The sequence below is a fragment of the Triturus cristatus genome, chromosome 5_2 (genome assembly GCF_964204655.1).
Source record: "Triturus cristatus chromosome 5_2, aTriCri1.1, whole genome shotgun sequence".
Lineage (NCBI taxonomy): Eukaryota > Metazoa > Chordata > Amphibia > Caudata > Salamandridae > Triturus > Triturus cristatus.
In genome coordinates this window covers 403239058-403264663 of record NC_140588.1, presented here as the reverse complement: position 1 = coordinate 403264663, position 25606 = coordinate 403239058, and the positions used below count along the sequence as shown (strand labels likewise).

The following is a 25606-nucleotide window of genomic DNA, read 5'->3' as shown; positions in this document are numbered from 1 at the left end:
TTTTCTTACCACAAACGATCTGGTGAACAATGCCTCAATTACTCAGGAACCTAAAATCATCTCTGATCATAATGCTTTAACTCTCACAGTTAAGCTTATATCTATTAGGAGGGAACGCTATATCTGGACTTTTTATAGGAAGCTATTAGTTAACATGGAATATATTACTCACATTACCAGCTGGACTCAAGAGTTTTTTGACATGAATAGATATAGCGCCTCTATGATTGTAGTATGGGATTGTTTTAAAGCGGCTCTAAGAGGCGAAACAATCAGCTATCAAGCTAGAATACGGAACGAAACTAGTAAGATTTATAAACAACAAATGGCTGCTCTGGCTGGGGTCGAGGAAGAACATACTGTGCAAATAGCACACGGCGATAATGGAAAATTAGTTATGTATCATCTGTTGGTGTTAAAAACTGAACTCAATTCTGGCTTGAATCAGAAAGCTGCTGAGACGTATATAACACACCAAAAAGAAATATATGAGAATGGGGAAAAGGTAGGCAAACACCTGGCACTACATACACGCCAACAAATCTCCTATACTGCTATTACAAAGATAAAAATGGGAGCGCAGTCGTTTACACAAACATCTGATATAATTAGCGCATTCCAACAATATTATCAAAATCTTTACCAGGATGATAATATAACTAATGGGGCAGACTTAGACTGGTTTTTGAATAATTTTCTCGAACACCCAGAGGTAAATAAGACTTTAGACGACAATATTAGAGAAGATCTTGAGAAAGAAATTACACTAATAGAAGTTCAGTTTGCCTTGTCTTCATTGGCCTCCGGGAAAGCGGCAGGTCCCGATAAAATTCCTCTTGAACTATATAAAATTCTTAGTCATACCATAGTTCCACTTATCTATGGTCTTTTCTTAGGGATTCAATGGAGCGGTATTTCACCTGTTTCATGGAGAGAAACTTATATAATTATTTTCCCAAAAAAGGGTAAGCCTCCGGATCAACTATCATCCTATCGTCTAATTTCCCTAATCAAATCTGACTCTAAATTATACGCCAAAATTATGGCCATTTGGCTCGGTCGGGTCATTGAACACCTGGTCTCCCCATGGCAACATGGATTTATCCCCGGTAAATGCACGACTGATCATACTCGGAGAATTATTTCCCTGTTTGACAAAATGTCTGCAACGGGAGGGCAGATGTCGATGATTCTTTTGGACGCTGAGAAGGCCTTTGACCGGGTGTCTTGGAATTTTTTATGGGCAGTAATGACCAGCTATAATTTTGGCCCCAAATTTGTCAAATCTATAATGGCTATGTATATTGAACCAATAGCAAAATTACAAATAATGGGTTCTGAATCAAGTATAATTAGAGTATCAAGAGGCACACGTCAGGGTTGTCCTTGTTCCCCAATATTATTCGCCCTTTATATCAACCCTCTAATTTTGAAACTACTAGAGAATCCCCGAATCATACCTATAGTGGTTAATCAATATACAAACTAAAGTATTGGCATATGCCGACGACATTGCTGTATTAACATCGAACCCCTCTGAGGCAATGTCTGAAATAGAGATTATAACACAAACGTTTGGACTTTACTCTGGATATTCATTAAATAAAGAAAAAACAATTATGCTATGTACAGATAATATTATTTGTAACGATTGTAGGAAATCCGATACCGCTATATACCTCGGTGTTCGCATAAGCCCCGATGTTATACAAATCCCCAGACTTAACTATGAGCCCTTATTAAAAACTATAAAAAAAGATTTAGACCGGGTTAATAGCCTACATCTATCCATTATTGGTAGAGGAAATTTTTTAAAAAGGAATATCCTTCCTAGGGTGCTCTATTTATTTAGAGCTATTCCTCTAATTCCTGGGGAGAAGGCCCTTAAAATTTTAGACTCTGTTATGTCCAAATTTATGTGGCAACAGGGTAAAATTAGAAGATCCTTGAAGCTTCTCTCGCTTCCTCAGAACAAAGGAGGATTAGCAGTTCCAAATATCTTGTTTTACCTTTGGGCCTCATTTCTCCAACAGATGGTTCCGCTTCTCAAAGTCAATCTCAATCAAGAGATTTTTGAAGCCGAACCTCTCCCCTCTATCTATGAGTTATCCCTAGGTGAAAAAGTTAAAGGTCTCTTTTTGAGACAACTGGAGCGGAGCTATTATAAAAAGATTAAATTTAAAGTTATCTCTGGCGCATGGAAAATATGGTTTAAAATAACAAAATATATGCATATTTAAAAAATTAATAGATACTCTCCCTTATGGCACTCTAACTTACTACCTGAACTAGTCTATGATGCTATCTCAAAGAAATGGCAAACTATTGGTATTATTACTATAGGTGACTTTTTGGGTGCGAATTCGGCTTCTACATTTGTAGATCTGCAAAAGAAATTTCATCTTTCAAATGGACAATATTTTACATTTTTGCAGATTCAATCTATTATTAAATACAAAGCTCCCAATATTGATTTGGGAAAAATTGAAATTATCGATATTATAGGCAAAAATACGACTAGAATAGGTACAATTTATGGGCTATTGCTGGATAAGCTTCAAGATGACATAGAGCATACGGAAACTGTTTGGGCAGAGAAACTTGACAACCCAAATGTAGATATCGACATGAGTCTCTATCTATCATCATGTCTCCTTATGTCAGCTAGGTTAAAAGCCCAGACGTATAAAACTATATGTAACTTATATTTTACCCCGGCCAAATTATTTACTTGGGGCAAAAGAGAGAATGATCATTGTCCTAGATGTCATAGAGGCCCGCTACATTAATACACATGTTTAGTGAGTGTGATCAATTAACTCTCATTAAAAAAATGATCTGTGATTTTTGGGATGAAGTGTTTGGCCACAAGTTACCTGACTCCCCCACGCTATATTTGTTAGGCACTGATAATACACTTAGCCTAAATAGGGAGGAAGAGGCCATCCTTTTTATTGGAGCGGCGGTCCTTCGGATCATACTAGCAGCTCGGTGGAAAGACTCAGACCCGCCAAGTTTTCAAGTGTGTTTGGCCCGCTTTCTTGGTGTCTTTAATCAGGAAAGCGCCATCTATTCTACTAGAGGACTCAAATCGGCTATGCGTGGCAAGGCGATTTGGCAACCAATTATTAACTGGAGAAAGGGGCTCTGTTCACATTGAGAATAAATCACTGTAATATATATATATTTTTTGGGGATTTATTTTTTATTATAATGCGATTGTATTATATATGAAAGTGCCTGTATTACATTTGATAGTGTTGACATATTGTATTGTACAATATTTTTGTATTTGGATTTCTGTCTCAGCTGGTTCTGAAAAAAAAAAAAAGAAAAAAAAAAAAAAAAAGGAAAATAAAAAACTTTGAGGCCTCTAAAGACACTCTAAAGACTCTTACAATGGTCCGGGCCAAGCCAGCGGGCTCTTGTGGCCCTGGTCACTGCTAACGCTTTGTCCTCCCAGTCAAATTTCTCAGTCACAAAAAGCACTTCTTTGATAACTAGGCAGGTTTTAGAGCCTGTTAATCCAAATGTTAACAAAATAGTCGAGGTACTGATGGACCAAAGTGAAGTTGCCACTATAGGATTTCACCTCTGGGCAAGTTCATTTAAGCAGCTCTCAGCTCCAAAGAATCTAAACAGTGCAAACAATTTGAATGTCTTAAGGGATATACCTCAAAGTACAGCCCATGAAGTCCTGCTGACTCTAATGGTCGCCTGCCAAAAGTTTTTTCCAAGTTAGTCTGTTCGTGGAGAATGCAATGGCAATGAACAGATCATTTTTGTTAAGCTCTTTTGCAGAAATTGAGTCCTTGGCATTGATAAAAAGTAGCAATATCCAGTTGGTTTATATTTTCCAATCTCACTTGGGTCCACGCACAAAGGTAAAATTCTACTCAGCGTTCTACTCAGCGTTTATAGCCAAGTTGGTCATGGAGAATTGGGATTACTTTCTCTGTAGGGGTATAGATGTTGTTCCTATGCATCCAGTTAGGTAGTCAATCAATCAATGAATCAATCAAACATTTGTAGAGCGCACTACATACCCGTGAGGGTCTCAAGGCGCGCTACTGATCGAATAGCCAGGTCTTGAGTAGCCTCCTAAAGGTCAGCAGGTCTTGAGTCTGTCATAGGCTCAGTGAGAGGATGTTCCAGGTCTTGGCGGCAAGGTAGGAGAAGGATCTCCCGCCGGTGGTTGTTCTTCGGATGCGAGGTCGACAGAGTGGAGCTGGCGGTAGGGGATGTAGAAAGAAAGTCGTCTGTTGAGGTAGGCTGGGCCGGTCTTGTGGAGTGCCTTGTGTGGTTGGATGAGGAGCTTGAAGGATATCCTCTTGTTGATGGACAGCCAGTGCAGGTTTCTCAGGTGGGGGGTGATGTGGCCGTGGCGTGGTACGTCGAGGATCAGTCGTGCTGAGGCGTTTTGGATGCGTTGCAGTCGTTTGATGAGCTTGGTCGGGTCTCCCACGTAGAGGACGGTTCCGTAGTCGAGTCTGCTGCTGACGAGGGCCTGGGTGACTGTTCTTCTTGTATCTGTCGGGATCCACCTGTAGATCTTACGGAGTATGCGGAGGGTGTTGAAGGAGGAGACGGCGTTGACTTGCTTGGCCATGGAGAGCGTTGAGTCAAGGATGATTCCCAGGTTGCGTGCGTGGTTGGTGGGTGTTGGGGCTGCCCCCAGTGCCGTCGGCCACCAGGAGTTGTCCCAGGCTGAAGAGTTGGAGCCGAGGATGAGGACCTCTATGTAATAAAGCCGCCTCAAAAACAGGCGGAGGCTCTTTTGCAAATTTAAACTCTGCCACCAAGGAAATGGTTTCTCTTTTGGAAGCGCAGAATACAGTAGTTACCTTGGCCCCTCACATTTCAAATGCAAGAGCCCCTGAATTGGAATTGTCTAGCCAAATCATTAAATTATAATCAAACGCTATCTCATACATTTGGATCTCAATCCTAATACATGTTTAAGTATTGTCTCCTGGGACATGACTGGGATCAAAATGATAGAATCAACATTGGTGCTTCATTCTAGCTTGAAGGCAGTCATTATTTCTATCTAGGATACTTGGAGCTCATCGGATATATATTTAGATAGATATATCACATTTAACTTGCCTTCTTCATCCTTGAGTAGGAGCCACCTGACTTCATCTGGCATTGTTTTAGTTTTTCGCATGTCTCAAATCTGTACAAGATATAAGGTTCATGGGGCATCGACCAAGGCCATTCATTGTATATAAAAGTTTATTGATGGATGTTTATATTCCACCTGGCTTAAAGAATAACTTGTTAGCAAGCCAATTGTTCCTCTATATATCCCAAGTGTGTTTTCTGGATGAGGGGCAGCAGTACTCATAGTACGGGACTTGAATGCCAATATATCCAACACCTCTGTGTAATTTAATGAAGATAACGAAAAGCTGGAAGTCTTTCATAACCCAAGCTCATCCTTTCCAGTCCCAAATGAACTAGATTCAAGAGGGTGTATGTTTTGGTTAAGAACTATTGTCTAATCTCTAATGGGTGAATCGAGAATGATATGCCTGCCAATTATACTTACAAATGCAATACATATCAGTCTATTTAGATTACGTAATTGATTCTTACACTATGTTTGGGTTACTCTCTAATTTTAGGGTCATTGATAACTCTAGTGATCATCATTTTTTTCAAAGTAGATTTTTCCATGGTGAAATACTCCCTGTGGAACCAACACATCAGGGGGCACATCTTTCTCTGAAAATCTGTAATGGACATACCCATTGGAATGAGAGTAGAGTGGTTGCTTAAAACAGTTATCTTAGTAAAGCCATAGAGGCTCTAATCTTTGTGCCTATTACTATTAGCCCCTTAGAAAAGTACTCCCTTTGGATGGAAATAGTTGTAAAGAAAAAAAAAGAGGCCCAATGGAGTTAAGCAAACTAATTTGCATGCATGCCACCTTCAAGATTTTAAGATCTGTGTAGGGTTATAAACTGGATGATGAGATGTCAATTTTTGTTTTACTCTCAAGTAAGGAGCAAACTAATACACTCATTAAAGAAAAAAAGGGATAGGTACAGGACATCCTTCAATCAAAACAAGCTGATCTAAAATGGATTTCTCTTAGAAGTGAGTGTAGTTTCTAAGGGCCAGATGTATCAAAGAGTTTTACCCATTCTGTGTCTATGGGAAAATGTGTTCCTACATATGTCCCTAAAACACTCAGAAATGTTGGTCTTTGGTAGGGGAAGCTTGTGAAACAAGAAAAAAGGCTACACTGTCATCTACTGGCTGCTCAGCTTGGATGCAATATCTAAACAAATTGTGTGCTGCCGCTAATAAAACCTCCGGCACAGCTGCCTTGATAGATAGAGGCTTGTAATGTCAACTACACCTATGAGTATGATCTCCCCTCAGAAGCTCTGATAAAAACCTTCTATCTGAAATCACTTTTCTCGAGGGCAGTGGAGCCAGAAGAGATTCCGATTTTGGTCTTGAAAAAAAATACCTCTGGTCCCTGTTTATTGCTCTGATATTTAAGTATTGTTATAACTAGGATGTAGTTGCCCCTTCCTGGAATAGTAGTAGTATTTTACTCCTCTATAAAAAGGACAATAGAGCCTCCCGCTGAAGTTAACCCCTAAATGCGCTTTTAGATGCCACTGGAAAGATCTTTGCCAAAAGTCTATTGCATCATTAACAAATGTTGGCAGCTGACATAGGTGTCCTTCCTAGGGAACAAGCAGGCTTCCGGCCTAACTATGTTACCCTGGATAATATCTCCGTTATTCAGGCTATCACAGAAAAGTATGTAAACACAAGGTGCCAGTTCATCTATGCAGTGTTTATTGACTTCTCAACTGCTTTTTATCGAGTTTATAGACCCACACTGTTAAAGAACCGTTCAATATTGGGAATCCCTCATTCCCTACGTCATCTAATAGGGGTCCTTCATTCATCCACCTGGTGTCAAGTGCTCCTTAATGGAAAGTCAAGGCCTTTTAAATAAGATTTTTAACAAAACATAGGTTAAAGCAAGGTTGTCTTTTAGCAGCCTTTTATTCTCCTTATATCTAGTTAATATACCAGAAGTGCTTTTTTCATACAAGGAAGACCCTCCCAAGGTTGGTGGTGAGGTAATACATTGCATACTGTATGCAGATAACATAGTATGACTAGTCTTGGTTCCCAAGGGACTACAAAAATGGTTGCAACTTTTCACAAATAAACATTTCCAAAAGTACAATTTTAGTCTTCAAGGGTAAGCATCTATTAAGGAAAACAAAGTACACAAAGCATTTTGGGACTAACAAACTAGAGGTGGTTAAGTCTTACATATATTTAGGGAAAATCTTCAGTTCTAATCTGTCAGAAAGAAACTATATATCCCATTTATAAACTAAAGCAATGAACCATGCAAATGAGTGGAGAACATTTTATAATACCTACGGTCGCAGACACTTTTTATTGTTAATTCAGCTGTATCATTTAAAACGTTCTCGATCCCTATAATGTGCGACTGAGGATTTGCCAATTAATAGTTGGTCCTTTATAAACTCCGCTTAGTGAAACATTCTTCTAAGATTATGTAGTTTGAATACCCTTGCCGCCACAGCTGCTTCCCGATTAGAATTGGATCTTGTGGGTACTTTTGTGTTGGGTCTGGCTGCAGTTCTATGTTGGTGTCTCTGTTTGATTCAGTCTGATGCCATCTCTTTAAAGGGGTTAGTTTAGTAGGGACTTTTTTTTGCATAGACAAGATTATTTATAAAAATGTTTAGAAATAATTGCTATGCTGCCTTATTCCTTTTTAAACTAAATCAAGAGAAATTGACATACATGTCCAAGTCGGAATTTAAGCTATTTCTTAAAAATTCAAGCCCAGCACTTGGCATAGAACTAAAATATATTCTCGCCCTTCGAACAATAGATACAAAATAGTTTATGTAACTATTTGATATGGAATGTAGAACATAAACTCTGACAATTGATACTACTTGTCAGACTCCAAATTCTACCTCTAATGAGTATCACAGAAGCTTAAGAAAGAATTACCAGGAAATTAGCGAATATGTAAATTATGTACTCAGGGAATCTAAGAGTGTGATCATGTTGTTTTTTAGTCTTCCCTGCTCTGCACATGCCTCGTTTAAAGTTTTTAAAGCTGCTATACATCCGTAATGGTATCTTTACTGTAGTTTACACATGTACACTTTTAAATAATCCAGAAAATGAAAGGACCTGTTTGAAATGTTTAAATTGTTTTGTAGCTTTATAAAAATATATTGATGCTGAACTTAATTTAGATTTCATAATTCCTCTCGCTGCTTGGACTTGGATGCAACGAGCTGCTTGATGTTGTGCAATGCTTATTGCTCCGTTGCAGTGTGCAGGGGAGCGACATTTGCATATGTGTAAATAATTGATTCTTCATAAGCATTTGTAAAAAATCTTTATTGGTTTCAAAACATTTCACTGATATTGAAATGCTTGTGTTTTTTTATGTCTGAATGTGAATAAGGGGGAGTTGTTTGTTTTTACAGTTTTGTTGCCATCTCAGATTTGTGACTAAAATAAAGATGTGGTCTGTCTTCTCACTTAGCCATTAAAACCAAGACCATGCCACCATTAGTTCGACCCATAGAGGCATTTCTAGCACAAATCTTCTGTCACGTTGGTGTTCCTGAGTAGACAATCAGTCAGTCAGTCAGTCAGTCAGTGAATACTTTATTCGACTTTAAAAATAATAAAATCATAAAAGCACAAAATACAATAAAAACAAATCATTTGAGATTTACACTAAAAATACCTTAGTAGATACAGCTAATCCAATTATACATAATTTTACGGCACTAGAGTGAACAGGTTAAACTTCTTCTTTTCCTCAAGATACTTTTCAAGAGCCCCGTCATTGCTCCAATACAGTACACGTTATCCAATAGTTTAAAAAAAAGAAATGCCGGGCGACATTGCTGCCAACCTCCCTGCTTTAAAATAGGCTTATTCCATCTAGCTCTTTCTTTAACATAAAATTTGCAAAAAAGAACAACGTGCATTGTTGTTTTTGATGTAACGTTGTCACAAGGACAGTGGCAGAGATTCCTGGACCAGTCATTTGTAGCAGGAAAAGAAACCAGGCGCTGGACACAATCAAATCTAAGCCTTGTCAGTATATATCTATCAAATTCCTGTAAGCAGCACACTAAATAGAGCTGAATAGAATTACTAGACAGACTCAGTTGATGCTGAGTCACAGAATTTTTACTTATCTCTGCCATTAATCTAAGGGATTCAAAATGATTTAAGCATAAGGATGTAAGCTCCTTTCTCGATAAAGTGCTCATAGTGTCTGGATTAAAGTAAAAATCAGGTCTACATAAATCATGCGATAAATTACTTATATAGTTTAACCAGGAGATTTATTTTGCCTGATCTAATCCCATAGAATCTTTTATAATCTCACGATTCAGGCCTAAACTAGGAGATGTCCAAACTCTGTGCCAAAGTAAAATTGGTTGGATTTTAATCAAATCGGAGATATGGGAAATTCCCAGTTCGTTATGACAATTAAAAATGGAAGAACTCCGGGGAACGGCTAAAATGAACCTTAAAAAAGCGTTTTCAACCACTTGGATTGACGAAACGTCGTGAAAACCCCGGATCCCCGCCCCATATATGGCAATGCTAATGCATTTTGCTTGGTAAATTTTCAATAATAGTCCCGGGGGCCTTTTCCCCATTTTTCTTGAAAAAAGCATCAATGCCCCGGTTGACCTTTTAAACAAAAGCGTCCTTCTTTTAACCGCTGGTCCCCAGGAACCCAAATCCTCCAGCAAAATTCCAAGATAAGAAAACGTTTTAGTTGATTCAATTCTGCCGTCCCCCGTAGCTAAGCTTCTACACTTATTCTTCCCCTTTCCACAAGACATCACAAAAGTCTTTGTAACATTTATTTTTAGACCCCTATTATCCATAAAATCAATATAAGTTAACAGGGCCCTCTGAAGGCCAAGCTGGGTTCTGGCCATTAGCATCGCATCATTCGCATAGAGAAGGGAGACAATCTGCTGGTTCTTAATTTTCGGTGAATCAATCACCCTGGCCACCAATTCCTCCTCCAATGCATTGGTATATAATGAGAAGAGGAACGGGGCCAATACGCAGCCTTGCCTTACACCCTTCTCCACACGGAATGCTTTAGTGCACTCTCCCTTTAATCCATACCTCACCTTAGCTGAGGCCCCCAGGTATAATTGTCTCAAAAATTGCACTAAAGGGGGGTCGACTTTTAGATCCTCTAAAATACTCCGTAATCTACTATGATCAACACAATCAAAAGCGGCAGTAAGGTCTACAAATACCACAAATAATTTCCCTGCCTTGGCTTGAGTATATTTCCCCTGTATCAGGGAAATGTTTAAAAACCCGCTCAATAGTACCCATCCCCTCCCTGAACCCATATTGGACCCGACTCAAGATATTATTGTCCTCGGCCCACTGCTGAAGTCTATTCCGGACAACCCTTCCTGCAATTTTCATAAAAGAATCTAAGAGAGAGATAGGACGATAACATGCTGGGTTTTCCCGGTCCCCTTTTTTAAAGATTGGTATTATCACAGACTCCGACCAGGATTTAATGAACCCCATAGCACAACAGGCTTCTAAAACTTGGGTTAACAATGGGGACCAAAGCTCTGTTGTACTTTTATATAAATCAATCGGGATCCCGTCTGGGCCTGGGGCTTTGCCTCTTTTGCTCTCATTTATTGCCACCAGCACTTTGCCATGTGTAAAGTGGATATCAATAGGCGTTGAGTCAATAAACCGGGTAAAAAAGGTTCCTGGGATAAGGTGGTTTCCTCATTGCTCTTATTTCCGTACACTTTAGAAAATAAATTTACCCATGAAGGCTCATCGATCGCTATCTCAACTCTTGCTTCCTCTTTTTTAGCAAAAAATGGTGCCTTAACTGCCTGCCAAAAATAGATACAATCTCTACGTAAGGAAGCCTCATATAAGTTATTCCAGGCTAGATTTTTGATTTCTTTCTTACGATTAATCCTAGCCAAGTTATAGGCCTTCCTACAGGCTCTAATTTCCTTGTAATCCCTCTGCTTTATGAAGGGCAGCCTTTAGCAAGGAATATGTTTTAGAACACTTGTTATCAAACCAGCCCTGATATTTATTGGGTGGGGCCCTTGTAGGGTGATTCAGCAAGTTCTGTATCACCGAGGTAACTACAGAAAATGCATTCAGGATGTCCCTATGAGATGTCCCTTCTTGCAGACACTCAGTGATGGGAATTAGAGCCTTTGTTATAATCTTTATATTCAATGCTTCTGGGTCCTTCCTGCCCCAACTCAGGGAGAAACCATTTTGGCGGGCCAATATGATATCTTGACTCCAGGCCAAACTTTCCATGACCGAGAATGTACTCTTAATTGGAAGTAGAATGTTTATACTTAACGGCAAATGGTTGCTCAGGCTATTTGGATGAGTGCAAAATTGATCAAACCAGTTAGCATAGCGATTTGGAATAACAATAAAATCTATCAGAGAATTAAGTCCACGACCAATGAACGTGGGACCAAACTCAACTGGAGGTGAGCACAGTGTGTTAGCAAAGCCTAAATCAAAGGTTGCCATCACTTCGTTCAAACTTTCTCCTCTATCTGAGTGAGCAAAGTGGGCTGCATGGGCATTATAGACTGTATCAATATCCCGAAACCCACATTCAGATTTTCGGCAAATACTAGTGTTAAAATCCCCACCCCAAATCGTAATCACATCCTTTCCTCTAGAAACAACCATGTTAGTTAAAAAATCCAGGAGGCTTTTTAGTATACCTACAAAATGACCCTTGTCAATGTTGTTATAAAAGTTAATAATCACTACCTCAATTTGCGTGGAGAGGTAGATGTTGACAATTTGATAATAAGGGGTCAACTTTAATGTTTTTATCTTCTGGACTTTCATCATATTTGACATATAAATACAAATCCCCCCTTTATGTCTACCATGTACTGAATGCAGAGCAGGTGTATGATATGTTTTAAAGCCGTCAATATGCAATGCGTCCAGTAACCAAGTCTCCTGTAAACAAAGAATATCAAAATTGTTGATGAAGTCTAGCCATAACTGACAATCACAGACAGATGTCCCAGATTCATCTTCATGTTCCTAAAGGACACCAAATGATTACTGGAAATGGTTTTGTACCCATTCCTTTGCTCACCATTCTCAGGCAGATGGTCAGTAATGAAGGGCAAAGAAAACAGTAAAGAAACATCTCTCTGTGTGTACCTCAAGAGAAATGGCCTGGACCCCATGAATTTCTTTTTGTTGGCTGAGTTTGCATATCCTAATGCGTTACATAAATCTTCAAGAGCTTCTGATTTTAGTATTTCTTCTACCTTATTAATCCATGAAGCAGAGAATATGATTTGCTTCGTTAAAGAAGAATACCAAGAAATAGCTAAAGGCTAAGGAAGACGCCATTAGCCAGGCTTACTTGTATAGTGTGCTGGCTTTAGTGCAATCATCTGGAATGTGGGTTTGGCAATCTTCGTTACAACTTAACATGCATGGTAGTCCAGGAAACTGAAGCCCCGTTACATAGATCTGTGTGTCATAGGTCCTATGACTTTGCGTTACTTTTACCTGCTCCACTCCTGGTACATATTGTACTTCATGGTTCTTTCCTGAAATGGTGATTTCTTCTACATATATAAATGAACTGCACTACCACCGCCACAACCATTTCCCCAAAACCACATCTTGTGGTAGAAGGTGAATAGAAGTTTGAGGAAAAAGATCCTGGAATCATAATAGATGAGGGGTTCATTGCTCGAATTGGTAGTCTGGAAGGGATACGGTTCATTGCTCTAATTGGTAGCACGGAAAGGTTATATGCACCTATTTGATCAAAGTGTTATGATTTAATTGTGTTTAGTCTTCATTTCTTTTGTATCTCTTTAATTGTTTAGTGAACCCCATTGATTCAACATATTCCTCTGAGGCAATGTGTGCTGTTAAGATTGTATTCTGGTGTTATGATTACTTTGTAAACTGTTGATCAGTCATTGTGTTGTGCCCGTTTTAATTGTACTCATTAAACCAAGTTCTTACTTTATCAGATTATCCTATATTTTAAACAAAGCCTTTATCTCTCCTTGTTCTCATTTTTGCAACCTCCTGGGGGAGGTGCAGGTGAAGTCCTTGAATGGGACCAACTGATAGGGATATGTGTAAACAAATGGAGTTCTTTGTTGCTCGATTATCAAAAATCATTGCAATTAAAAACAATAGGATCATGACTAAAAAACAGATACATTATCAGTTCTAGAACTGAACTCCAATTCAGACTGTCGTAGATACCCCTTGATCTGTATAGGGGGTGGGAAATTATCTTCAGCGAATCTGAAGATGGGTTTTCCGGCAGTGCCCTTGTAGAAATAGCAAAGCCTACTTCATTTATTAAGCAGTTATACTGAGGTCCTTCAAAAGATGATAGACTGCAGGTAACCCCGGACCTAGTCCCATCAGCCAATAAGGCCCCAGGTAATCTCTGATTGTCACGTCCCTGTGGTTCAGACGTAGGCTCTATAATTGAAATTGGTTCAGACAGTGTTTGTAAATGACAATTTTCTTTTCCAAGACTATTTTCTTCGACCTGTTTGCACTCTTGCCAATTCTTTACGACACTATCATTTTGCATAGTCACAATCCCACTATTAACCCCTTCAGTGCCCATGACGAGATAGTCTCGTCATGGAGCGCGGTTGCGCTGTGCCCATGACGAGACTATCTCGTCATGAACCCCGCCCGCTAATGAAACACCCGGCACAGGGCGTGGAAAGGGCGGGGCACTCAAGGGGTTAATGCCAGACACATCAGTAATACTTGCAGACTCTTTTTTTTAAAATTCTTTTAAAAGGCTCTGAGTTTGTATCTGTGTCTTCAAAGGGGAGTTTAGATGATTTATCTTGAAAAAATCATGGGGGTTATCTGGAACTATATGTAATTGGTCCTGCCTTAATAGTTTCTTGTCACTCAGTTTAAAGATAGAATAACAATACCTAGCTTTTGCCAATATATCTTTTTTATTCCAAGATTTCTTCCGGGCTTTTCGCCAGCCTGTTTTTTAGCCCTTTTCGTTAAAGCGAGGGTACCACTAGTTTCATCACCAAATAGCGTAGAGTTTAAAACTTGGTTATCATTACCTATTACGGAAGGACATTCATCAGTACCAATATTTATATTCAACCCCAAACCTACTTCTAGCTTCCGTTCATCTCCAGACAAACCAGTAACTATGTATATGGGGGCCCCACACATTGCTTGTCCTTGTCTCTGGACGCATATAAGAAATTAAAGGACCTTCTGATTTTGATTGGACAGCTAGTTTCTTAACTTCATCAACAAGAGACCCTACTATGTGCGAACGTTCCAACACGTTGTCCAAAAAGTGTGTGCATCTGCATTTAGTTAATTGGTTATTTACATCAGATTGTGCTCTAACCACCAGGTTAGTTAAATTGTGCAGTTTTCTGTCAATCACTGCTACATATACTGTTAGGGTATTCAATAAATCCACTTGAATTTCAAGTTTGTTAGAGTGGAAATTTAGCGCTGTTATTGTGTCCATTGTACCCAGCATATTTCGCCATATTCCGTTATCCAAAAAGCTTTGTTGTTTAGGGGAACTCTCTTCTGCTAACGTGGGGACATCATATTTATCCAAAAATGAAAGATCTGCAGAATTCAGGGAGTTATCCAGTTGTTCAGACTTCCTAATCCCCTGGACAGAATTTCTAAATTTAGATTTTTGGGGGATTAAAGTTTGTCTTAAATCAGAGTATTGGTTGCGCTCTCCTATAGCGGGGCTAAATGGATTCATACTGATGTTTTCCTTTAGTGGTTGATTTATATGCACTCCCATATTCTTACAGACACTTACGTTCTTAGATATAGTTGATTGGAAGAGACTATAGTTTAATTGCACATCATCCAAACAAATGACAGATACTTCACCATCACTTTTATTTACATCACTATAATAGCCAATTACAGCCTGCGCTACACCTTCTGCCTTTGAAGGACAGATATTTTGAACAGATAACATTGTTTGTTCTATTGACTTGTCTGAATGACAAGCAGGATCATGATCAGCCTCCGAATGTGCTTGGACCTCAACCACCATTACAAGAGAGTCCCCACTCTTACTTGGGATAGCAGTCGTTTTTAAACATGGGATAACTTTTACAGTAGACTGGAACAAACAATCACCCACCACACCCCTCTGGTGTAATACACCATCGCACACTGACAAAATTGTTGGGGTGCTGGGTGTGGATAAAGGCGATCCATCCTTAGTTTGAACTTTTCCATATGCTTAAAAAAATCCATAATATAGGACCGGACGAGCTGGTCCCCGTTGTCAATAAGTGTTTTAGATGCAGTGTTATAAGCTAAGTCGGGGACTAATTTCACGAGTTCTTGACTAGATAAAGCCTCAATATAAACTGGCAGTTCCTTGAGATCCATCTAACTTATGTTTGGTACGGCCTTTTGAGCTTGGGCTTTTTTGACCGTCTTCTCCCTTTTTTGTGACTGTACCAACCCTCTTAGGTGACCTGACCTCATAATAAAGCAGTCCGCCACATAAACCTCTGAAGTACAATGATTTATGTTGAATAGCGACAGCAGATCTTTCTTCCTTGCCACTCCTTAACAGTATACCAAAACTTTCCAGGGAGACACAATGACGTTCTCCAGTAAAATGTAAACACAAAAAGATGCAGGATTTTAAAAACCGGGGGCGCGAAATTAAAGCCATGATCGTAACAGGAGTGAGTTTGGGAGCGGTCCCCACCAAACGTGCAAGCCACACTGGCCTGACACCAGCCGCATCCACGCAGAAGGGAGCAATCCGCTTCTCTAGCCAACCACCCACACATACCCTCGCTCACCCGCCTAGTAATTACGGGATACGAGCTGTTGAATGGGGGGCTTGGGACTGATGGACATACCAACAATAGCAGCGAGGTGGTGTCCGCAACTGCTGCACAACAGTATATTGGCCCAGCTCACTTTACGCTCTACCATGCCCTACCTGTAACGGCACTTACGATTTTGCAGCATTTGTAAATAGTTATGAGTAATTATTATGAGTCATTAGGGACACCTTAAGTGCCTGGCGCACTTTCCACTGTGCACTTGGACCATGGGTCATAGGAGCACAGGACCAGGGATTATTGTCCTCGCCAGGTGGGCTGCTGCTCAACCCTGTACTCTGTGCTCTTCCTTAAGCTAGGTAGTCCTCAGGGAGGAGAAGAGACAGACACAGCAGAATAGCATCCACAGCTATGGTAGGGATTTGACATTCACTTACACATGCTCTGCGAATTGGGCTGAGAGGACATGAGTCACATGTGACTCATGGTCATTGCTGATTTTAAGTTCCGGTTTGGGAGGACTGAGACCTGGGCCATTGGTTTTAGTGGGTGGGACAGCAGCTGCAGCAAGAAGGGTGTCAAGGCGCTGGGGGGAGATGCTGCTACTGCTCGAATAGCCAGGTCTTGAGGAGTCTTCTGCAGAGAGAGTGGAGACAAATGAGTGTTCCACAACTGCAGAAAAGAAAGGAAGACCCAGGAGAGAGGTCTGTGGTTCACAGTCCTATATTGTGGAGGTGCAAAAGTGGGGCTGGACCTGTGAATTTAACAGAATAGCAGGAGAAAACGAACACTAGAAACCAAGGATCATTCCCATATTCAAGGGAGAAAAGAGGAAAGATGGAATTCAACATTCACAAAATGGTGGGCTTTAGGCATTTGGAGACTTCACAGTTTGAGCAACTTTGAGAGTTACCAAGGAGGGCCAAAAAGGAGCCCACCATAACAAAACCAGAAACAAAAACAGAGAAGCTGTGATCAAGCATGCAGCTTTCCACGCTAAGGAGTTCTATTAAACAGACAGGGGAATCATGACCTAAGAGATGAGGAGCTTTAAGAATGAGCAGACACATCCAGAGAGGCCAGAGCCAAATTGGAAAATTTCAGTAGGGGAGAGTCAATCCAGAGGAAGGACAAACATAAGATCCAGATATGGCGTATTTAATTTCGGGATCATCGCACTTATGTCCAGAAGCTGACTCTTACACACAATATTATAATTGTACAAAGAAAGATTTATGTGGCTGGGCATAACTTCTTTCAATAAAAAAGTAGCTAGCCTTTGCGGTTTATGTAATCAGTGGGATTGAGAAGACATTTATTAGTCCCAATGTGTGAGTGGTAGACTTCCGTGCTGATTTCAGCTTAGAAGAGGATAAAATGGACTCTTGGTTCAGACACATTTTTGGAATACATTTAACAACATTTGCTTTATTTCCTTGGATGAGGCACCTGTAGTGCTATTCCTGGATGCCCCACACTGATATATCACTCACCAGAAGAGTAAACACCATAAAACCTAAAAATAAATGATTCAAACATTAATTAGGATTCCACTGACAACAAGTGACTTAGTTTAAGGAAACCCTCCTGTTATCAGGGTCCTGAAATTAATCATCCAAAGCCATATTTGAACCAGCTAAAGCAATCAGATGCACAAGATTAGCATAGTTTTTCCCTGCATTATCTAGATGTCAATAAAACCACACCTGTTTATGAAATTTCGTAGTTGAAAAACAAGCTAATAAACAGAAGCTTTAACTGCTCCAGTTATTTGGAAATAAAGTATCATACCAGCATTCAGTAAGATCCATGGATCTTTTACCACAATTTATTGGTTCCTTTGCCCCATTAAAAATGGAAGGGGGTTGAATTAACATTTTGCATCCTTAGGACCAAAGACTGAAATCTTGATACTTACTAATATTCAGATTTGAAAATGCAATTATCCCTGACTCAAGAATAGAAACGCTTCCTGGACAAACTAAAAGACATCAACTTTCTCTTTAAACCAATGGAAGTACCCCCATATATCGCGCAACTCCCTACTGCTTTTAACATTTAAGTGTAGGCAGAGTCTAGATGGCTCAACCCCTTCAACCTGCTGCTTAAACTGGGCAGTCCAGGGTGGAAGTCTAGGAATTACTCTGAAGTAGCAACATTTATTATTTTATTTCCTTATAAATCACAGTCAACAGCTCTGAATAAGTACTTTTAAACCACTTAATCAACTTGCCTGAAGTCTGCATCAGGAGCCTCCTGTTGACAGTGATTACCTCTATTGTATAACTTGGTTACGTGTTCTGCTAGCATAGGTGAACAACAGCACCTTCAATACCACATTTATGTAGATGACACCCAAATCCATTATAACAAGAGAGAGGTTTGTGTGAATGTGACCAGCATTACTGAATAAATTGTCCCAGAAGGATCTAGAAAAGATGCTAGTAATTGGCAATGCAGAAACACTTACAGGCACATGCATCAAGGTAGGATTTTGCAAGTCCTTAATTGCGATTATTAAGGAATCACAATTAAGGGCTCGCAAAAGCCTATACATGTAGGAATCGCTATAAAAATAACGATTCCAATACATTCCTTAATTGCGACTCGCAATTAAGGAATGGCATCCTATTCATTCCTAAGGGCCTTCAAGCCGATAGGAATGAATAGGAAATTGCATGCGCAAATTGCGAGTCCCAATTGGTACTCGCAAATTGCGCATGCAATTTCAAGGGTGTCAAAAGAACACCCTGTTGCACCCCTGAAATTGTACTGTGCACCCATGTTGCGCACACACAGGCCCCAAGGGCATGTGTGTGTGTGTCATGAAACTTTGAAAAATGCACTTTATAGCATTTTTCAATGTTTTTGCAAAATACCGTTTTGTTTTATTTTACGGTAAATGGCGGCCCCAAATAGCGAAATCGCTATTTGAAAATGCATCTTGCATTGCATTTAAGGAATCGCAAAGTGTGATTACTTAAATGCAATCGCATTTTGGGAAATTGCAAAAAATTACGATTACCGAATTTGCGCATGCCAAATAGTTTTGTGCATCGCAAAAGCCCATTTTGTAATCGCAAACGGACGATTTTTGCGAATCGCACCATTTGCGATCGCAAAAAGCTTTGATGCATGTGCCCCTTAATTCGTTCAATTGTTACGCTCATTGAAAGAAGCCTAGTTCTCAATAAAAGAGTTAACAAACTAGGATCTCCTTTGCCCCACGAGTGTGAGGTAATGATCAGAATGCAGATGAATAACTCAATAGCAGCACTCAATGACATGTCACTACTATCTGAAACCAGTCCCTTCTTCCCCGCTGCTATACTAAGATGAGTAAAGATCAATAAAGTGGGAGAAACACTATTCACCAGATTTAGGGGCATGTGGGACAAACTATTGTAGCAGTAACCAACATGAGAACCTAAAAAAACACAGAAAGAATTGTAAGTATCAGAGGTCAGAAGGAGGGTGCAGTTCTAAAGTGTCAGTGTTATCTCTTTCAGGTTTTTCTTAAATAAATATATCCCTGTACAAGTAATGGATCACTCTCTTCACAACCTGAAATAGGATATGCCCCCCCTCTGGCTTACCATCACACATGCAGTGAGCGATTAAAGTGTGAATGTTTGCCAGGTCACCTTGAACCTAAGTATTTGCCATATAGCTTAACAATGTTCGATACTCTACAAAAGGAGAACTTTCCATCTGCCAGGTATAAGAGTATGTTGCCTGCATAAAAATATATGCATCTTCCCGCATCTCATGCCATCAGAGGCCCATTATAATGGACTCTCTATGTATCCTTGACACGAGCGGTTCAATAAGTGAATCAATGAGAATTAGAAACAGCAGCAGGCCTGTCTTATCCACCTCCCCAATCAAAACAACGTCAACATTACCTCATTGACCTTAACCCTTGTTATCAGGGTTATGCACAAGAGCCTCAACCAACCAAAGAAGCTAGTGCGAAACCCATCGCCTCTAACACCTAAAGCAAGGCAGGGCATTGGATGGACTGAAAGACCTATTCATAATCTAGGAAGACCACTACAGCTGGCTCCGCAACACTCCTGGGCACTGCAGGGAAACCATTGGAGCACAGAGTTTGATTCAGTGTCAAGTGCGTGATTCCCTCCACAAAGTCCTCAATGGACATATGTTCCTCCAACCTGGCTCTGTTGACTAGTTGTATTTTTGAAGTCAGCAACTCCCCTACAAACTCTTTCGACAAACCCCTCTTGACACACAATCGAGTATTGTAAATCTCTGCAAACTGCCTCACAAATATGTAAAGGACTATTTAATCCCTAAATGATCATTCTTTGGACTGCTTTGTTCATCTTTACCTGACACTACGAGCTGCTCTGCCATTTCGATTCTTTTCTCTAAGAGACACCATGATGGTTATTCTCTCATTGAGGAAACTGTAGAACCAGCAGACTATGGTGACGGGAAGAGTACTTTGCAGGGGCTGATGTGTTTGAGGGAACCCTACACACTCAAGTAGTGTTTCATTTTGGTGGAACTTTAGGAGTTGTGGTCTGGTGAAACTTATGTCACAGTGCGGCAGCCAAGTGTCGGTGGAAAGAGATCAGACTGTTCGACTTCATTCAGAAGTAATGGGGCATGAATCAAAAGCAAGTGTTTACACAGAATTGTCATTTTTTCACAACATAAATAAACAGTGTGGGTGGTTTGTGAATACCACTAGAACTACAATATTGCAATACATGTGTAGGAATACAAGAAATAGCATTCATAGAGGGTCTGTTGAGTTCGGATGCTACGACAATGTTTTGAAATATTGCATGAAAATAAAACTTAAAGGAAAACAAGTGATGTATCTTACCTCACAGGGATTCATTTTTAGGTCGAGCATTCGAGACCTCTTGTATATATTTTAGTATATACGTATGTGTGTATGTATTTTGTGGGCTTTGGAGATCAGCCCTAGGACTTGTCTGCTTCCGCTTAGGGACTTTTTCTGTTCAACTCCCTCTATTTAACTGTCTTGATAGAAAACGACCAGTAGAGGTCAGTAAAATACCAGAATCACTTTAGCATTCTCTAGATTCCAATCCATAGAAAGTGTCTTCCACAAGCACCCGTAGACAATAATATTTTTTTTAAATCTTGTATTTTCAGTGATACGACCACCGAATGCCCTGATTTTATATTGAAAACAGAGCTTTGGACTATACCATTTCCAGCTGAAAGGCAATATTTCTCTCCATGTGTTCCAATACCTGGCGTGTCACGCACTTTGGTGCTTACTTTCCCTCCATGTTAAAGAATAGTCGATGTTTCAACACCCAGGCTAATGTGCTGCATGGCTAAATACATATAAGGTCCCAAAGGCGAGACCGATTGCATTGCAAATGCGTGTTTAATTTATTGGCTAGGCAGAGGTTTACATTTAGCAGGAGAGAAGGGAGAAGATTGTTCAACTGTTTAAAAAACAGTTGTGTAATCCTGCAAAAGGGGATGAAAAAATATTTTGAAAATCCAGATTTGGAGGGTGTGGGCTCAGACATTTGCAATGAATCGAATACAGTGAATATCGTGGCCTGTTAATTTAGGGGAAGGCTAGAACAAAATGAGTCGAACAGATATTTGGGTCGTACAACTTTAGGGTAAGCTGTGCTTTATGTAATCACAACCTACAGCTGTAGGGCGCCAGTCCCTACTGGGAAAATCTGTGCCTGAAATTAATGGTTTGCCTATTTTGGCTTTTCCTTCGATATTTAGTATGCTTTAGATATATTGAGAACAGGAAATGGTTAATCTAGCAAAAGTGAAATGGGCCTCTGTGGTACATTGCAACAATCGATATTGAGCAATATTGCAGAAAATGTTACCAGAATGAGAGTAATTAACACAATACAACCTATCGGTCCCTCTATGATAGTAAAACCTTTTGATTTTATTTTTATATTTTATGCCCGATGTAGCCACTACAGATCTGTGTAATCGCACACAAATTAATTAGATTTGTTTCAGACGGTAGAATGGAGACATGTTATAGCTCACAAAGACACCGTGTCCATAAACATGGTTTGCAAGTTATGATTAATGGTATTTTGGTGAAGAAAGGGTGTTAATTATTGGAAAGATGAAATGATATCACTGGTCTATTTATATATGTATCGAGAGAGAGAACCCTCAAGAGCAAGGAGCATTGGAACTGTGTGATAGGAGTAGAGAAAAAAAGAGGAGGAAGAAGAGTGGGTGGACAACGCAGAGGTAGAGAGGAAGAAACAAACCATATCTGCATTGGAAAATAACTGTTGAACTTTTACTTAAGTTGAAGTTCCCGCTTTAACATGCATTGTTTTTGTACTTCAGTTTTTGCCCTAGATTCGCCTGATGAAGTGATTTGTTCAAGCAATTGTGCTGCAATGGACAGACTAAATAAGGTATGGTACAGTTGTCACAGAAAACAATGGTGCGCATAAATTCTGTTAGCACTTCTGGTGTGTACTGCATGCTGATTTCTCTGCAGTGGAATTGGCCAGTGTTAAGACCCTGAATCACTTTGCCCTTCAGATATACATTTTCAAATACCGCTCTATGGGCCATATGTAGGTAGCATACAAGTTACCACTCCTTAAATACCGAACTTTACCGATTCGGTATTTAAGAAGTGGTAACTCGTATGTAGGTAATCATTCGGTAAATATTACCGAATCGGAGAAATTCGGTAATTACCGAATCGGTATTTACCGATTCGGTAATGAGGCATACCTTCCCATTGATTGAATCAATGGGAAGGTATGCCTCATTACCGAATCGGTAAATACCGATTCGGTAATGGGGGGAGCACATTCAAGGGTGGCAGGGTGTCACATTGACACCCTGTTGCACCCCTGATTCCTGCATGTGTGCACATGTGGCGCACATACATGCCCTAAGGGCATGTATGTCTGCCACATGGCACTGTTAGTCCAGCAAAACATTGCTTTTTGCAATGAATTCGGTATTTAGCACCAACATATATTTGGTGCTAAATACCGAATTATTTTCCCGAATCGGTAAAATTACTGATTCGGTAATTTTACCGATTCGGTAAATTACCGAATCCTGAAATGTTCCCCCTACATAGCAAAAGCCTAAATACCGGTCGGTAACGGTATATTTACCGAAAATCGGCCGTTACCGACTGGTGTTAGGCTACCTACATATGGCCCTATGTCTTTTCCTCTTTTAGGGCCTCATGTAGGTCGCCAAATACCGGTCGGTAACGGCCGATTTTCGGTAATTATACCGTTACCGACCGGTATTTTGGCTATTGGTATGTAGGGGGACAATTCTTGGATTCGGAATTCACCGAATCGGTAAAATTACCGAATCGGTAATGTTACCGAATCGGTAATTTTTCCGATTCGGTAATTATACCGATTCGGTAAATTCTGAATCCAAAAATGAGATGTAGGGGGAGTGTGTGGGTGTGTTTAGGAGTCGGTATTTACCACCAACTAATAGTTGGTGGTAAATAATTAATGTATGTGTATCAGCATTTTTCAGCGCTTAGCAGTGTGCAATGTGGCAGACATACATGCCCTTAGGGCATGTATGTGTGCCACATGTGCACACATGGCCGAATCAGGGGTGCAACAGGGTGTCAATGTGACACCCTGCCACCCTTGCATGTTCTCCACCATTACCGAATCGGTATTTACCGATTCGGTAATGAGGCATACCTTCCCCTCAATGGGAAGGTATGCCTCATTACCGAATCGGTAAATACCGATTCGGTAATTACCGAATTGTAACGAATCGGTAAAAATTACCGACTCATTACCTACATACGAGTTACCACTTCTTAAATACCGATTCGGTAACGTTCGGTATTTAAGAAGTGGTAACTGGTATGCTACCTACATGAGGCCCTTAAACTTCTATGACTGTTTAGTAAAGAGGTCAAGGGATCTTTAAAAAAAAAAAAATTAACATTTTTTTAGATGTTTACACAGTTTCAATAAAACGTTTGCATCTTTTGTCCTTGTTTCTCCTATTTTCATTACTTGAACATTTGCAAGTTTCAAGTTAATACATTCTTACTATATTTCAAGTAGTATTAACAGTAAAGACAGTGTGTTAACTCTGAGGGCTAGTGCTGATTGACGTCTCCTCTTTGCCAAGACCGAATGGTGGATAGCTGTACAAGGGAAGTAAGTGGTCTTCTGCAAGGCTTCTGGTAAATATCTGGAAAGAGTTTAGCAGCATATGAGGACGCTCAAAATACACATGAATGCAAAAGTACACCTCAGACGCTGACCGATAGAATGCAAATTGCAAAGCTGGTTTCAGAGGGGCACTGGGGTGCCCTAGAATTAGGCACCCAACCCGCCCCCTTCAAATTCCTATCAAAATTATAGTAATGCGGATTTTCCATGGGTGCTAGCCAATAATTGCTGTTGCAGAAAACCTGTATGTTACCTGCTGCAGGGTAAGACCTCTGTAAGACCTGTCGGTGTTCTAATACTGCATGCCATCTCACCAAATGGCCAAGAATGACTTGGGATGATGTTCGTTGCTTAGTTTTATACGGTCCCCATCGTGGTGGGGGTGAGTGACATATTGTGAACTTTTGCTGATACTTGGTCATCATCTTTAAAGCATTGTTCTGAAATCACGTGTATTTCAATCATGGTAGAGTGTGGTTTAGTGTATTGGTACATTCTTCTTCTTTGACAGTTCTTCCAGAAGTAGCGGCAGAACAAACGATGCAGATTCCCATTGAGGAGGATGTTGTTAAATTACTGTCTTCACAATCTCTAGCAAGAAAAATAAAGGCTACTTTATCATCTTCTCCATGCCCCCTTTTTGATAATCTGGACACCAATTGAACCTGGCCACGTCAGAGACCCTCCGAGAGGCAAGGGAAGAGGAAAGTTCCTGAAAGTCAAAGAATTATCGAAAGTGACGAAGAAGTCAGACGTCGAGAACTCAAAAAATTAAGAGTTGAGACAGACGGGAAAACCTGTTATTTCAATACTCCAGAGGAAGCGCAGGAGTGGCTCAAGGGATGGTGACAGGTCCCTTACCGCGGTGGATCCGGACGCAAAAAGAAACCAAGCAGCGATGGGAATACAATCCCAAGAACGTGCGGAAGGGACGGCGGTGACAGGCATCCAGTCCAAAGAGAACTGAACCAACCTCAAGATCAGAACTTTTCCCTTAAGTAGTGTCAGATGCAGAAGAAACGCCTCAGTCAGGCCACGACACGGAGAAAGGGCTCAGGCAACGACCACTCGGACAAGTGCAAAGAGGGAGCTCTGAGCTCCTGCGGCAACGTACCAGAGCAGGAAGACATTTGGGATTGGTGACTGTTGAGCCTCTATATAGCTTTGTGTAGACCGTGGGCTTTGGACACCTTATTAAAGTTCACTACGAACTTTTGCAAGTTTCAAGTTAATACATTTCCCCTACAAAGGTACCGGGTAATGGGAAATAGGTCCCCTGCAAAGTTGGGGTGGCGGGAAGTTCTTAAACCATCTTGCAGGGAGGGGAGTGGGAACAAGGGTGAATTGAGAAAGTTTTGATTTAATTTGATTATTTGTATCTTCGTGTTACATAGCACACTATAGAATCATGCACACAACTTTATGTGGTTGCACAACTACCCAGACAGCGCAGTGTACATCTCCACCACTGATCATGACCAC

General features: G+C 40.2%; 1 protein-coding gene across 1 annotated transcript in view; it reads left to right on the top strand.

Annotated features, from left to right (window-relative positions):
- Positions 1-25606, top strand: part of ZPBP (zona pellucida binding protein) — a 759369-nt gene that overhangs the window by 559802 nt on the left and 173961 nt on the right. The window contains exon 6 of the mRNA XM_085606618.1: positions 22284-22354. Within this exon, the coding sequence (XP_085462744.1) occupies positions 22284-22354 (71 nt within the window). The remainder of the gene's footprint in view (positions 1-22283; positions 22355-25606) is intronic.